The sequence below is a fragment of the Hypomesus nipponensis genome, chromosome 9 (genome assembly GCF_054491055.1).
Source record: "Hypomesus nipponensis isolate SF chromosome 9, ASM5449105v1, whole genome shotgun sequence".
Taxonomy (NCBI): domain Eukaryota; kingdom Metazoa; phylum Chordata; class Actinopteri; order Osmeriformes; family Osmeridae; genus Hypomesus; species Hypomesus nipponensis.
In genome coordinates this window covers 22,977,485-22,991,953 of record NC_140369.1, presented here as the reverse complement: position 1 = coordinate 22,991,953, position 14,469 = coordinate 22,977,485, and the positions used below count along the sequence as shown (strand labels likewise).

At 41.6% G+C, this 14,469-nt stretch overlaps 2 protein-coding genes across 7 annotated transcripts; one reads left to right on the top strand and one right to left on the bottom strand.

Annotated features, from left to right (window-relative positions):
• Positions 1–4,125: 4,125 nt before the first annotated feature.
• LOC146273515 (uncharacterized) lies at positions 4,126–7,650 on the bottom strand. Its single transcript, XM_084703973.1, has 2 exons — positions 7,511–7,650; positions 4,126–6,511 (listed from the first exon to the last, which is right to left on the bottom strand). Exon 2 carries the CDS (start codon positions 5,477–5,479, stop codon positions 4,877–4,879), a length of 603 nt encoding a protein of 200 aa, XP_084560099.1. The 5' UTR covers positions 5,480–6,511; positions 7,511–7,650; the 3' UTR covers positions 4,126–4,876.
• On the top strand, positions 7,043–13,675 carry LOC146273514 (uncharacterized). 6 transcript variants are annotated; one of them, XM_084703976.1, is made up of 5 exons: positions 7,043–11,100; positions 11,701–11,768; positions 12,024–12,295; positions 12,373–12,654; positions 12,800–13,675. In XM_084703976.1, exons 4-5 carry the CDS (start codon positions 12,445–12,447, stop codon positions 12,974–12,976), a joined length of 387 nt encoding a protein of 128 aa, XP_084560102.1. In that variant the 5' UTR covers positions 7,043–11,100; positions 11,701–11,768; positions 12,024–12,295; positions 12,373–12,444; the 3' UTR covers positions 12,977–13,675. The 6 variants fall into 6 exon arrangements, 4 of the variants coding, with proteins under 4 accessions (XP_084560102.1, XP_084560100.1, XP_084560101.1 ...); XM_084703974.1 differs by having other exon boundaries at positions 11,696–11,768; XM_084703975.1 differs by having other exon boundaries at positions 11,701–12,295.
• Positions 13,676–14,469: the final 794 nt, after the last annotated feature.

Genomic DNA, 14,469 nt, shown 5'->3' with positions numbered 1-14,469 from the left:
TAACATCTCTGTACGAATACAGATATGTATCGTACAGGACTGGGTAAGCAGCCACACAAACAATTAGTTTCTCCTCCAGTTTGAAACCTAGAAAGCTAGAAATGTTTACCATGGTTTCTACGTTACGAGAAACAAGAAAACACTCCGATTGGGCATAAAGTTGAGAAAATCTCAACTCGAATCGCTTGAATCGCGTCGCGTCGCTACCCACAATGCACCACGCAAGCGATTCGCCTGACTCCATAGAAAATGAATGGAAAACTTGTTGTCGCTCGCATCGCGTCGCTGCAGTGGACACGCACTGTTAGTTTTCAACAAACAACATATTACGTTGCTCTGATTGGTTGTAGGTCTATCCAATTGAGCGTAGAGGCATTTGTTTTACGAGTTTGGTTGAAACACGCCCCCTAGTCACAGCCCAACAGAGTTTTCAGACTCATATTCTGACTAGAATTATGAGTATGACAACGTCAGGCTAAAGTGCAATAATCCAACTCTTGTGTTTTCTGGTAGCTGCATGGCCCATATTTGGTCAGAACCCAAAATCCCAATAAATTAAAAACAATTCCACCGTATCACAAATAGTATGACCCTGTTTCTCTTAGTTTCAACCTTCTTTCACATAAATTGAGAAAATAAAGAAAATACAATGACCTCAGAGCTCTGATGAAATAACCCCAAAATAATAAACCAAAGTGCATCTACCCGGGTAGTATGTTTCTGTGTGGTGAGATCTCGTTCTTCTCTGTATGATGCAACGAAGGAAGGAACGGTGAGTAGAAAACAGTCCGTGTTGCAGGCAAGATGACCGTACACATCTTCTGCTCTTCTGCTACACGTGTCCAACGGCAAACTCGTCCAATGGAACCTTCCCTCAAATCATGCACCCAAAAAAAAACAACCAGAGAAAAAGAATAGTAGAAGAAAGTAAACTCCTTGTCGTATTTTCGACCCGTTGTTCTGCTATTTCTTCCTTAGAAGTAGGTTTGGTGGGAAAACCCTTTTTACAAGCTCTTCAATGTTATCTTTAACTTATAAATATCTTTAATGTACCTCCAGCTCACGATCGTTCTGCTGTAAAACCGTTTTTTTCTTCTTTCTAAAATCAGTAGCAGTTTTCCCTCTCTACAGCACCACCACTGCTACTGCTACCTACTGGACAAATATGGTGTGCAGAGAAACATAACTAAGTAGGCTATTTTCAAGTGGATTACAGATGGATGGAGTTGTAGAGGAGTATAGGCAGCTTGAGGAGGCAGGAAGAACAAAGATAAAGGAAGCGACGCGAGGCCATGTAAAGAGGCAAAAGCATGCCTCTGATGGAAAACCCATTTTACCACAAAACAGTGAGGTAGAACTGGTTGAGTTAATAAAAACACTGGCCAATAGAGATTTTCCATTTTGTTAGAAGGAGATCCAGAAGCTCGCATTTTAATTTGCTGAAGCAAATAACCTTCTTGCCTTCTCAAAAACTACACAACAAGCTGGATAGTTTTGATTTGAGAATTTCTTGTGCAGACACCCAGATGTCAGCCAGAGAAAGCCATAAGCCCTGTCAGTTGCAAGGGCAGCATGTGTCAACTCCACTAATATGGAGAAGTGGTTCAAGGTAGATGAAGATCTGCTGCAACTGGGTAATAAAGATGTTCCAACTGTATTCAAGACCACTTCTTGTCTTCATAGGTGGTTTCAGAGGTCAGAAAATCTTGTTTTGAGGTGACATCCGGAGAGAAACTACCAATCGCCTTTGTGTGCTTCAATCCCTCTGGTCAATATGGACCACTTCTCATCCCTTTTAAAGCAAAACTACAGGAAACTGAGTAACTGCACAATGCTCCCCAAAACACCATTGTTTTCAATTGAATACAAGTGGTTGTATCACAGGTGAACTGCTTTTAGATTGGGGGAAGCTTGTAAGTCTGCTAAACAAAGAGGGAGACTCGGCAGATGTAGCCACCCATGTTTTCTGCAAAAACACCATCCTGGGCTTTATTTGTTTGTCAGCTGTAACTAGCTATACAAGTAGCAAAATGACTTTTACTGAGGTTTTTTACTGAGTCATTCTCCACTGACTCACAGCTTGTATTTATTGTACAGGCGTTGTTATGAACGCACACGTTGTGTGACGTTGTGGAGACATGTGACGTCATAACATTTCTGACTGTCTAACTAGTTAGCTACTGTTAGCTTATCTTTTTGCCACAAAAACTTCAATTATGTCTAAACCGTCAAACGGAATGTTTGTGCAGATAGAAGCAATGCAATCATGACCAAGACGAACATTTTGACACTGACATAGTTAGGGTGGGGAAATAAATATATATGAGAGTGAAATTAAACAATTTCTAGAAAGGTTATTACATTGCTAAATTATTGATTTTCTTGATGGATGTGCCTGAAAACCCACTTGTCTGGTGTCAGAGGACACAAATATATATACACATACAAAGATCTCTGCTTTCTGATTTTTCAAATGGAACAAAATCAATTTATTTCTAATTGAGGGGAATAAAATAGTGCTGCATCGACATAAAAACGTAAACATGTTGCCTTTCAGTTAACAAATCCAAGGGAGATAAAGGAGACTAGAGCTTTGAGCTACACAGCTGTATTCCATCTGACAACACTAATTATGCAGGCTATAAACCCCCTGGGGATAAATGTCCAAGAACCCCCTCCCCATCAATAAAGCCCCAAATCATGTCACTGATGGGTGGGTAACATGGTCTCATAGCCTCTTCCATGAAAATGAATGCTGCTAAGATCTAGGAGACAATGCAGGCATGCCTGTGTACATACCAAAATAGTCAATGAATGTGTACTTTCTTACAAAATTAGAACTTTTTGGCTTATGCTTGAGTTAGTGCTGAAGTGTTTATGAAAAACATTTCTGGATAAGTGGAGAAGCATATTGCATGTGTCTCAGTCAACACAGCACAGCTGACAGTGCATTACATAAATACGTTTACCCTGCTCAGCTACAGTCCAGACAGGGGCCTTAAGCTATGCTAGAGCACATTAAAACCAAGTATTTATCAGTGGAAGAAAGTAATCTAAGAAGTGATTTAGAGGCACAGTCAGTAGAAACTATAAAAGCAATATGCCAAAAACGAAGGATTGCTATTAACTATGATAGATTAAACCAAAACCAACAGCCTAAAGTGAGGATAGAGAGCATGCAGTTGAGGTAGGGAGACTTAGCAACAGGAGATTGTATGGACATCATTGTTCTTTGAGTGAGGAGGAGGGGTGTATCTGTGAAAATTAGAGGGTGAGAGGAGAATGGCTGTGTTGGAAAGGGGGAAGCGTGTGTTTTTGTGCCTGTGTGTCTGAGCAGACATACGTATGTGTGTGTGTCTGTGTGTGAACCCAATGACCAGGTGGCTGAGCGGAGCTACCCTGGAAATGAAAAAGGGATTTGGAGTTGGGGTGCGGGTGCGGGAGAGAAATGTTTTTTTTTTTACCAAAATCTTTGGGATATTTGCAATGTTTACTGAACATCTAAAAGGTGTTAGTCAGAGAATTACAATTATAAAAATGATATCTGAGATTATCGCATCTTCCTCTTTAAAATAATTTGAAAGCCACGGAAGCATATTTCTTGTGTCTGTTCTCTCAAGTGTGTTAAAGGCTAATGGAGCAGTTTAAGATGTCATGACAGATCTCAATGTTTACCTGTCACATTGATGATCAGTAAACAACGCTGACTTTTTATGGTCACTGACTAAAATGTTTTACCCTACATTGAATAAACAAATGATATCTAGTTTTGTACTGTATTTGACTAGTATACAATTTAATCTTCAATAGCTCATGTGTCCTGACACAAGTAATACAACGTATTAGGGCTGGGCAGAAGGCTGTGACCTAAAATGTACATCACGGTATAATTTTAACCACGGACGGTAACAGTATATATCATGATATTAGTTTTTCTTAAAATTTCTTTAAAAGAGTCCACTTTTCAATAGAATGCAATCTGCACCGCTGCAGCTAATCGACCATAGAATTATTAAATTTTTCCAACTTTGCAGTGCTTTGTCATACAAGATGAGCTGATATGTAACTTTTAACAATAAGTTCATGGAATCACAAGAAATATATTTGTATATATTTGTAGTGAGTTAGCTATAACAAATGATTAGGCCTAAATGGATGAATATTTCAGTTGGCCTACAATAAACATTTCACAGTTCTAACCAACCTGGCATCTTTGCCTGCATGGCTAACCATCACATATATATACATTTACATTTTATTTTTTCATTTAGCAGACGCTTTTATCCAAAGCGACTTCCAAGAGAGAGCTTTACAAAGTGCATAGGTCACTGATAATAACAAGATAGCCCCAAAGTATTGCAAGTAGCCAAAACAAGAAGCACACATTGTGAACAACAAAAAAATAAGTGCCAAAGGGAAGAACCATAAGAGCATGTAGCAAGTTACAATTAAACAACATGAATCTCTAAGCGCAAGTGTACCTGTAGAAAAGCAAGCAACAGTAAAAATAAAAATAATATTAACTAAAATAGAATATTTTGCAGTGAATACAACAGTTTAAATCAGTTGCCACTAACCAACAATAGCAAAAAGTCTCTAAGCAAGAGTCATTGTGATCCTTGAGGAAACTAGCATTGGGTTTAGCAAACCATTCCTAAGTACCATTGTACTCCCGGAACAAGTGCGTCTTGAGCCTTCTCTTGAAGGTGGAGAGACAGTCTGTGTCTCTGATGTAGGTGGGGAGTTTATTCCACCACTGGGGGGCCAGGCAGGAGAAGAGCTTGTGTTGGGACCGGGCGGTCTTGAGCGGTGGGACCACCAGGCGGTTGTCTGAAGAAGACCGTAGGTGGCGTAGGTGGCGGGTGGGGGTGTAAGGCTACAGGAGTGACTTGATGTAGTCGGCTGCAGTCCCGTTCACTGCTCGGAAGGTCAGTACCAGGGTCTTGAATCTGATGCGGGCCGTGATGGGTAGCCAGTGGAGGGAGATGAGGAGTGGGGTAACGTGCGAGCGTCTGGGTAGATTGTAGACCAGGCGGGCCACTGCATTCTGAATCCTCTGAAGAGAGCGGGTTGCGCATGCTGGGAGACCAGCGAGCAGCAAGTTGCAGTAGTCCAACTTGGAGAGGACAAGTGCTTGGACAAACAGCTGGGTGGAGTGCTCAGACAGGTATCTCCTGATCTTCCGGATGTTGTAGAGGGTGAATCTACACGACCGGGAGACTGCAGCAATGTGGGCTGTGAGGGAGAGCTCGTCATCCATGGTAACACCAAAGTTCCTGGCCGAGGATGAGGGGGTCACCGTCGCAGATCCCAGGGTGATTGAGAGGTCGTGGGAGATGGAGGGTTTGGCCGGGATGATGAGAAGTTCTGTTTTGGTGAGGTTCAGCTGGAGGTGGTGCTCGGTCATCCAGGCGGAGATGTCTGCGAGGCAGGCCTCAATCCTAGCTGAGATCCCCAGAGCGGCCGGTCGATGCTGCATTTGTGATGTTTAAGTCTCTGTAAACATCAGAAGAAATATCACACAATGCTACCAAATAAACCACAATTCATAATACTGTGAATATATAGTTTCATAGATATGTTGTTACATATATTAATATTTGTGCAAAATTGTGAAGAATAACATAAAACCAGAAGAGGTTAGCCCAAGGAGCCAAACAAGCTAACTGCCACTGGATCTGTTCAGTGTTGCTCTGATTATTTTCTTTCGGTCAACATAAAGAAAAACGAAATGATGATCATCGATTTCTGAAGGAAAAAACTATTGTCCCCCCTACAAAGATTACATGTAAAAAAAGTAGACTAGTATTGACATATAAAATATGTAGGAATTAGGTGGAGTCAACTATTGTAATAGCACAAAACAGAATAGTGTACACAACAGTGTTAGCTGGTGACTCAAAACATTGGGGAGGAAAGGAGAAAAAATGACCTACTTTTGTTTGTATCAATAACCCGACTAGCAACCTAATGCAATTTTACTATATAACTAGGGTAACTTGATGCATCTGAAGTTAATACCCATCTTCAATAACTAAGTAGCAAATATAATATCATCATACTGTATAGCCTATTGATCGTATCACAACACAAAGGATGAACATTTCATATGGGCCAGGTTAACGAGAGGGAAATACGTATCTAATCCCTGCAGGCAGTGAAATTAAGTGAACAACACATTTTACACAACAACACCTGCTGTTTAAGAAAAGGGAACACAAGTTACTTATAATAACTCTTTATTTTATTAGGACTGTCAAGCAATACAAATATGTAATCATGATTAATCGCATTTAATTGCATTATTTCATATGATTAATCGCGATTTATCGCAAAATCTATTTGATCTGTTAAAATGTTACCCCAATAAATGATATTTTTGTGGAAATAACATTAAAAGGGTGTACTTAACTTCAGATAGGCCAAACTTGATGATAATGTCCATATAACAAGTTCAGATGGAACACAACTTAAATTGTAAGGGAGTTTTATTCACTCACAAACTATACTGCTGTAGAATAAACATACACAAAATTAGACTTATTCTGGAATATAAAATACATTTAAGACATGTTGTCTCATAGCCTATAGAGGGTTTTCACGCCGCGTCATCAGACCGGAAATCGCCATATTTGAGGCACTCTGCATCACAACAAAGCACAGGCACTGAAGTATATACCGAACGTCGTCAAGGAAAATTGTTAATTATTGCCGTGTTTCTAGTTGTACCGATAGGACAGATCGAGAAAAATATTTGCAATATTATCGCCTTCTAAAAGTTATGAAAAACCAGGGAGAGGAATGTCAGAGATTATCAAAGTAAAGGAGGCGCTTGTGGTTGGCAATGCTCAACCAAGATCTACCAGGGAAAAAACACGATTGAGAGTCACTTGGCTACACCTTGAGTATTGCAATGATATCATACAGTTAAGGTTAGGTTGGTTAAACACGTTATTGCATTACTTACTTTGGCCTCCACAACACAACGGTCATTGATAACTTGGTACTGCGTCTCCCTCACCCATCCACACACCATCTGGTTATAGGCCTCCAAACCTTTGTAGGATTTAAGGTCTTCCTCTGTGTATGGGCTCGGCGAGAAAACCGGGTAGTTGACTATATCGGGATATGCAACTGAAGGAAAAATCATAGGGTCACGGATAACGCTTACTCGTAGGGATCTGCACCGCCAATAAATTGTAATTTCTCGAAATATCGTGCATTTTCTTGTGGTCCAAGTCCTTCCCTATATGCTTTTGCATCTTGGACGCGTTTTGATGGGCTTTTCGGTTGTTTGGACATGGCTACATTCACTTAAAGTTTCCAAAGCGCAAAATACTCCATTGTACTCCGTTCAGTTTTTTACACCGAGTGCCTCCACAATGGCCGCGCATCCGGGGTACCGCCCAGAACGTGACGTCGGTGAAAACCCTCTATTACAATATCATGCTCCATAATATTCAAATCTCACTCAAACATACTTCATATACTTAAGCAACCACAGACTGACCTTAATATAGAACAATACAGTTTCTAGCTTTTTGAACCCAGTCAGCTGCTCGCTTCTTTTGCGAGTGTTGTCAGCCATATTTTCCCGGAGCGAACGCCGCTGCTAACGCTGCTAACGCTGCTAACGGCCGTTATATGCTTCTGCGTTTTTTGAAAAACTGACACATAGGAACGCCCTTGTCTCCGTGGAACGCCCTCTACAAACTCTCCGTCAGCCCTAGGAGAGCCTCGGAGAGCTTGACGTGCACCTCCTGAATTTTGTAACTATCCGTTGTAGCTACGGAGAGCTACGGAGACCCCCTTGGCTGTGATTGGTCAGTATTAAGAACCACTTGCGTCAGGGGCAGGGGCGGGTTTGCCGTGATAGCAGGACGAACAGAATCCTTTGACCGCCATTGCTTGTAAAGTTTTTACCATTCATATTTCAGCTAAACAGTACATGTAAATCAGCATCTGAATTAAAATGTGACAAGAAATGGGCAGTGTAGTTTCTGAAAATGTGAGTATTTTATTGATGAAACTGCTCATTTGTAAATTTGCTCCGACTTCTTGGTAACCTAGGTAAATAAACCCTCGGCGACGTCTAAACAAAAAAACGTTGCGCCACCTACTCTTCTGGCGGTGACTTGTTTTCAGCACCCACAGCCTACGGAGAACCATAAACGCAGTCTATCCATCCGTATCCATGTGCCCGCCCATCCGTGAACGTAGATGCAGAAGCATATTTCGGCCTTAACGCTGCTGCTGGATGTGATTTGCTTGCATGTGATAGTTTCGGCTTAAAGTACTCCGGTGATAACTAAACTCAGCCTAACAATCAGTAGGCTACACACTGCCTTAGTTTTGTCAACCGAGACATCTCGAAACTTTAAAATGGAACTTCCCATCTAAAATCCCTCTCTCCATCACTGAGCTACCGTCTGCAGTCGAAATCATGTGACGACAGGTGATTCCCAGGGTCAAAAAGAAACCTGCGTTAACTGCACTATTTTTTTTTCTCGTTAAAATTAGATTGACAGCCCTACTCTTTATTAATCAACATGTAGGCAAATTTGGTCAATGCATATTTTTCCCAGAAGCTTGAATCTTATGTCAGCATTTATAAAAGGTAGGATATATATATGCTCCTTGCTTTTGTGATGCCGATGTTCCTAAGGTAGCAGTACGGTACCCCTCGAACCTATGTATTTCTAATACTTATGGTCTAACATTCTCACCTATTCTGTGTAGCCCAGAAACTAAAGGAGTTCTTCGTTCCTCAATGTTTTCGGTAGGGTTAGTGATTCTGGAGGAGAAAAGTGATTGCTCAAGTCTCGCACACGCTGCTACCTACTCTAGCACTACTGTAGCACTAGCCACTAGCTGCTACAGTACTGATGGTGGCAAGGTAAATCAAGAAATACAGTGACTAAACACTAAGATACTGTCTAAAACCAAGAAAACTATGTACATACTTCATCAGTCTGCTGTAACATGAACAACCTCATTTGAACTGAATAATATTACTAAACTGCTCAACTAATAACTCTCTGTCTATGTAACAACAAACGTCACAAAATGTTTCAAAGTAGAGAACACTCCATAGCCGTTGAAAAGTATTTTCCCCCAATTCATTTGAGTCCCATGACATCACTGTAGCTTTGCACCATAATTTTACCGACCGACTCGGTCTCAGTCATGCCTGCAATATGTTGTGCAATTGGTTGCAACAACAGCCGAACCCCGGACTGGTATTTCATTCTATACCAAAAGACTAAAGGCTAATTCTCCTACTTTTCTTAAAATGGACACCATATTAATAGTTGGAGTCGCAGATCTTCTTTAAACCTTCTGTAGGCCTCGATTCCCTTCCCTTCATGCATCTCCTTATTTGCAGTGCCCACTCATTACGTCTATTTAACCAATTTTAAATTGTTAACTTTTTTCCTCTGTGTTTCGGTGAAGTTGATCATTTCATCTTGGTGAATTCTGCACCATTAAGGTTGAGGAGGACAGCTCTTAAGAGAGAAAGCGATTCCCCATTGATTCGTCGCATCACAATTTTGATTTGGGTCAAGAAAGTCTTGAAATTTGAGTGAGAATGTGTCTCCCGCATAGTAGGCGGCAGCCATGTCATGGTCACCTGTTACACTGTTTTGACATTAGCCTCAGAGTCAGATTTGGGCCTCACTGGCAGTTTTCATAATGTTGTATTTCACTCCATTCTACACCTAAAACGTCAGGGAGGCCTGCTTTTTGTAGATACGAGCCTGCTGAAAATAGCCAGAATCTCTTCTCCTGTCTGGCCCCCCAGTGGTGGAATCAACTCCCCACCTCCATCAGAGACACTGACTGTCTCTCCACCTTCAAGAAAAGGCTCAAGACGCACTTTTTCCGGGAGTACAATGGTACTCAGGAATGGTTTGCTTGACCCGATCTTAGTTTCCGCAAGGATCACAATGACTCTTGCTTAGCGAATTGTTGCTCTTGTGGTTAGTGGTAACTGATTTAAATAGTTGTACTCGCTGTGATACATTGTTTTTATTGTTGCTTGTTTTTTCTACAGGTACACTTGCACTTATAGCGGTTCATGTTGTTTAATTGTAACTTCTTGAACTACATGCTCTGATGGTTCTTCCATTTGGCACTTATTTTGGTTGTTCACAATATGTGCTTAATGTTTTGGCAACTCGCAATGTTTTTGGGGCTATCTTGCTGTTATTATCAGTAACCTATGCACTTTGTAAAGCTCTCTCTTGGAAGTCGCTTTGGATAAAAGCGTCTGCTAAATGAATAACTGTAAATGTAAATCTCAGATTTCTTTCACCCATCCAGCCACAGCATATCGATAAACATCCGTAATCTTGAAAGCCTTCAAGCTATACCCACTGTATGGGGAGGGTTATGCACAAGATAAATGTTTATAGCTTTATCATGGAATGCCAATTGGGGCAAGCCCGGGGCGGATTAAGGACAAAAGAAAACTGGGGATAACAAATAAGGACGCAACATTCAAATGGGCAGTGTGGGCTGCCATACAGGGCAAGATTGGTCGTGAATTTGGCGGCGTTCTATTTGGAAGTGACCTAGGTGGCATCTATAAATAATACATGTCAGTTCATACTTCAAAAGCTTTGATTGGTGGGAGGACGTCCTCCAGAAGTAGTATTAAGTACCATGAATGTCTTGGGGGTTCAGCCCACCAGCCGCTAGGTTTTGTATTGAAGTCAATGCAGTCAGAGGAGGACGGAGGCTGCTGTCCTCTGGATACAACATGGTTCTAGCCGATGACTGTTGGATGATCCTCCTATTCTTCCCCAGCTGAGCCTCCACTGGTATATAACATGATAAGTATTTTTTCATATTATATTACAGTTTTCACAATTGTTACAGTTTTTCACAATTATTAACACATGTTTCTCAAAACAATAACGTCCGTCCATCATCTGTCGCTTGTTCGGGGGTCGGGTCAACCTAAGCAGGGAGGCCCAGACTTCCCTCTCCCCAGCCACTTCCACCAGCTCTTCCTGGGGTACACCGAGGCGTTCCCAGGCCAGCCGAGAGACATAGTCCCTCCAGCGTGTCCTGGGTCTTCCCCGGGGCCTCTTCCCGGTGGGTGCTCTAGATATAGTCAGCCTCGACGCATAGCATCGGCTCCGGAACCAGTCTCCTTGAAAGGAGCTGGACTCTCTTCCACTCTGGAGTTGCCCTTGGTGAGAGGCGTCGAGCTGGGTTGGGAATACTTGTTTCCCCTCAGTTTGGCGCCTGTATGTTGGGGTTTACCCTGGTGGACGAGAGGGTAGCCTCCCTCCGCCTTCGGGTGGGGGGACAGGTCCTCACCATTGTTTGTGCTTATGCACCAAACGGCAGTTCAGAGTACCCACCCTTTTTGGAGTCTCTGGGGTAGATGCCCTCGTCCTCCTGGGGGACTTCAATGCTCATGTGGGCAATGACAGTGAGTCCTGGAGGGGCGTGATTGGGAGGAACGGCCCCCCCCGATCTTAACCCAAGTGGTGCTTTGTTGTTGGAGTTCTGTGCTAGAAACGGCTTGTCCATAACAAGCACCAGTATGGTGCATGTAGAAAGCTTGTCCAGGGCACTTTTCTTCACACAGTTTACCTAGGGCTAAATAAGAGAAATAACCATGTCAGACATGATCATAAGCACTTCTTTTCAGATATTCACATCAGTGATGACTTTCTCTCAGAGCAGATTACGAAATCTACCAGTGAGGATGAAGGGAGGATAAAAAGCTTGGGTACATTTAAAGACCAGTGAGTGTAAGTGCAACTCAATATGACAAATTGACCAGACTAAACAGATTCTGCGTTCCTGGCTAACCATGCTACTATTAAAGCAGACAGCACAGGTGTCCTCTGTAACCTAGCATCTAGCTCAGATGGTGAAACCTGTTGATAAGTTTACTTCTGGAGGCCCTCCATATACCATGGGTTGTCCCCAGCCACCAGTAAATTAATGCAACGGTAGGAGTAATGACTATATACAAAAATTCAATGTGAGTGTTGTCCCCAAAGAGGAGGAAAAGGAGGACAAGGAAGTGGACAAGGAAGAGGATGACAAGGAGGAGGAGGAGGTGAAGGAGGAGGAAGAGGAGGACGACAAGAAGGAGGATGAGGAGGAAAAGGAGAAGGAGGTGAAAGAAGGAGAATGGTGTTCTCCCATGAGATTCGGGACACCGTGGTTGACCATGTGGTTTGAGCATGAGGGAGGCTGGCCAGAGGGTCCAACCAAATCTCAGCCGCTTCACAGTTCCTGTCATCATTAGAACCTTAAGAATGGAGAACAGGTATGAATTATATTTGCCTTGTGTACTGAAATACTGCATATCAATACAGTGTGCTCACTTAATTTGTATTTTGCAAGACTGAAAGAGAACCACACCGTGGAGGAAGAACATGCACTTTCACAGCCGAACAGGAGACTAATATTGTGAAAATGGTTTGTGAAAACAACACTATCACACTCCGACAGATACAAATCAGGATCCTGGCTGACCATACCGCATTCAGAAACATCCAGACTGTCAGCCTCTCTACACTGGACCGTGTTCTCCGCAGGAATGCCATGCGGATGAAACAAGTGTACAGGGTCCTATTCGACTGGAACACTGACCACATCAAGGAGTTACAGCGAGAGTTTGTGCTTGTAAGTCCCATACATTCAGCACTGACACATGCATGTATTGTACCTGAAATCCAATATTCCTTTTCTACAGTGTCTCACTGCACCCCACTGTGTTGACCCATCTTTGTCCATTCTATAACATGCATTATCATGCTGTCTGTTTCAGCAGATCCAGGAGCATGACACAGCTGATGAGCTATATGAATACATATTCATTGATGAGGTTGGATTCAACCTGGTGAAGAAGAGGCACCGGGGCAGAAATGTCCTTGGCCAGCGTGCCAGTGTTGAGGTCCCCGTCCAGCGTGGTGGGAACATCACTTTGTGTGCTGCAATGGGTTGAGCAGGTCCGTTGACAGTACTGTACTGTTCAGAAATAAAACGTTTTTTTGTCGTATTTGTGTGATGTTTGACTATGAAAAAAGTAGGCCTACACTGAGACATTTTACAAAAGTTGAAATGGCTCATTCTCCTGAGTCATTGTCATTCATATGGTGTGTTCCATTTCTAGAATTGTGTTTTCAATTTTGCACTATTGTGTGCTGTGAATGCTTGGTAGTGTGCAGCAAATGCTTATTGTGTGTACTGTTATGAATGGTATGTGTGTGTCATTTGAAAATTTGGCTGTGTGTACCAAATAAGAACACAAGTTGCATTTTGTGAACATGTAAGAGATTTGATGGCAAATAGTCCTCTTGCAAAGGGAGTGTCAGGTTTAGCATTTTGTGTGTGAAGTTTTCAGTTTTGTGTGTGCAGTTTTGAATAAGCCGTTAATGTCTTGAGAATGCGTGTTAACAATTGTGAATTGTAAGTGTCCCACTTCGAATTCTGAGACCACACGCCAACTCACTGCTCAAATATACTCTGTTTAGTTGAGTATAGACAAACAGATGTGGTGTCGGTTAGCTCTTTGACTGCAACTCTGAGCTCTTTGACTGCAACTCTCTCAGCAAGTACAGACTCGGCAGGAATATGCATAGACATGGGCTTTTGAGGCATGTAAGAACAAACATCTGAGATACAGCAGAAGATTCCAATGCGGAGGAGGAAGAATTCTATGACTAATTTATCTGTCATGTAAAATCTATAATACAAATTAAAATAATATTATTAAGATTATCTATTAAAGTTTAAATGAAGTAAAATATATATGCAGTGTTTACTTACATAACAATGTCTCTACATTGCCATCATCCAAGTTCCCATTAAGAAAGCGACTCTACATCGTCAAAACCTTGCCACTGTCTCCTTCTTTGAGAACCAAATCATCTTCATACTATAATGCCAGGAATCTGTGACTATATATATATATATATATATATATATATATATATATATATATATATATATATATATATATTGCTCAGGACCGAAGGATGTGCAGTGAAGTGGGTGAAATTGTTTGGACTAAACAAAAAAAGAAAAGTGTGTTTCTGTAACATTATCAAAGTGCAAATTGAAATAGTTTGATTTGAATAACGGATCAGCTTATTCAACAAATGATTAGGGTGTTTGATAAAAGACATTGGGAAATGTAGATGGGAATGCACATTCTGCCTGTTTATCTTGAGGAACTAACATCTCAATCGCCAGCTGCATCACGGGCATGGCCACTGCATTAGTAATAAAAATGTGGATACGAGACAGACTTGCCGTGCAAAGAAATCGTATGGCATATTGTATGCTTTTCATGTTATTTACCAGGGCAACTGTAGCACTTTTGAAGTTATTTACATTTTGCTGCATACATAAAGTTGTATTATTCATGAATTATGAGTGACAGTTAAAGTTTATCTTGCTTTTGTAATTATTGCTTCATATTCAGTATTAGTTTGG

Coding starts and splice junctions, on each gene's coding strand:
- LOC146273515 (XM_084703973.1), bottom strand. CDS start 5,479: ATGCAGCATCGACCGGCCGCTCTGGGGATCTCAGCTAGGATTGAGGCC.
- LOC146273514 (XM_084703976.1), top strand. CDS start 12,445: ATGGTTTGTGAAAACAACACTATCACACTCCGACAGATACAAATCAGG. Junction 12,655..12,799: donor TACAGCGAGAGTTTGTGCTT/GTAAGTCCCATA, acceptor TGTCTGTTTCAG/CAGATCCAGGAGCATGACAC.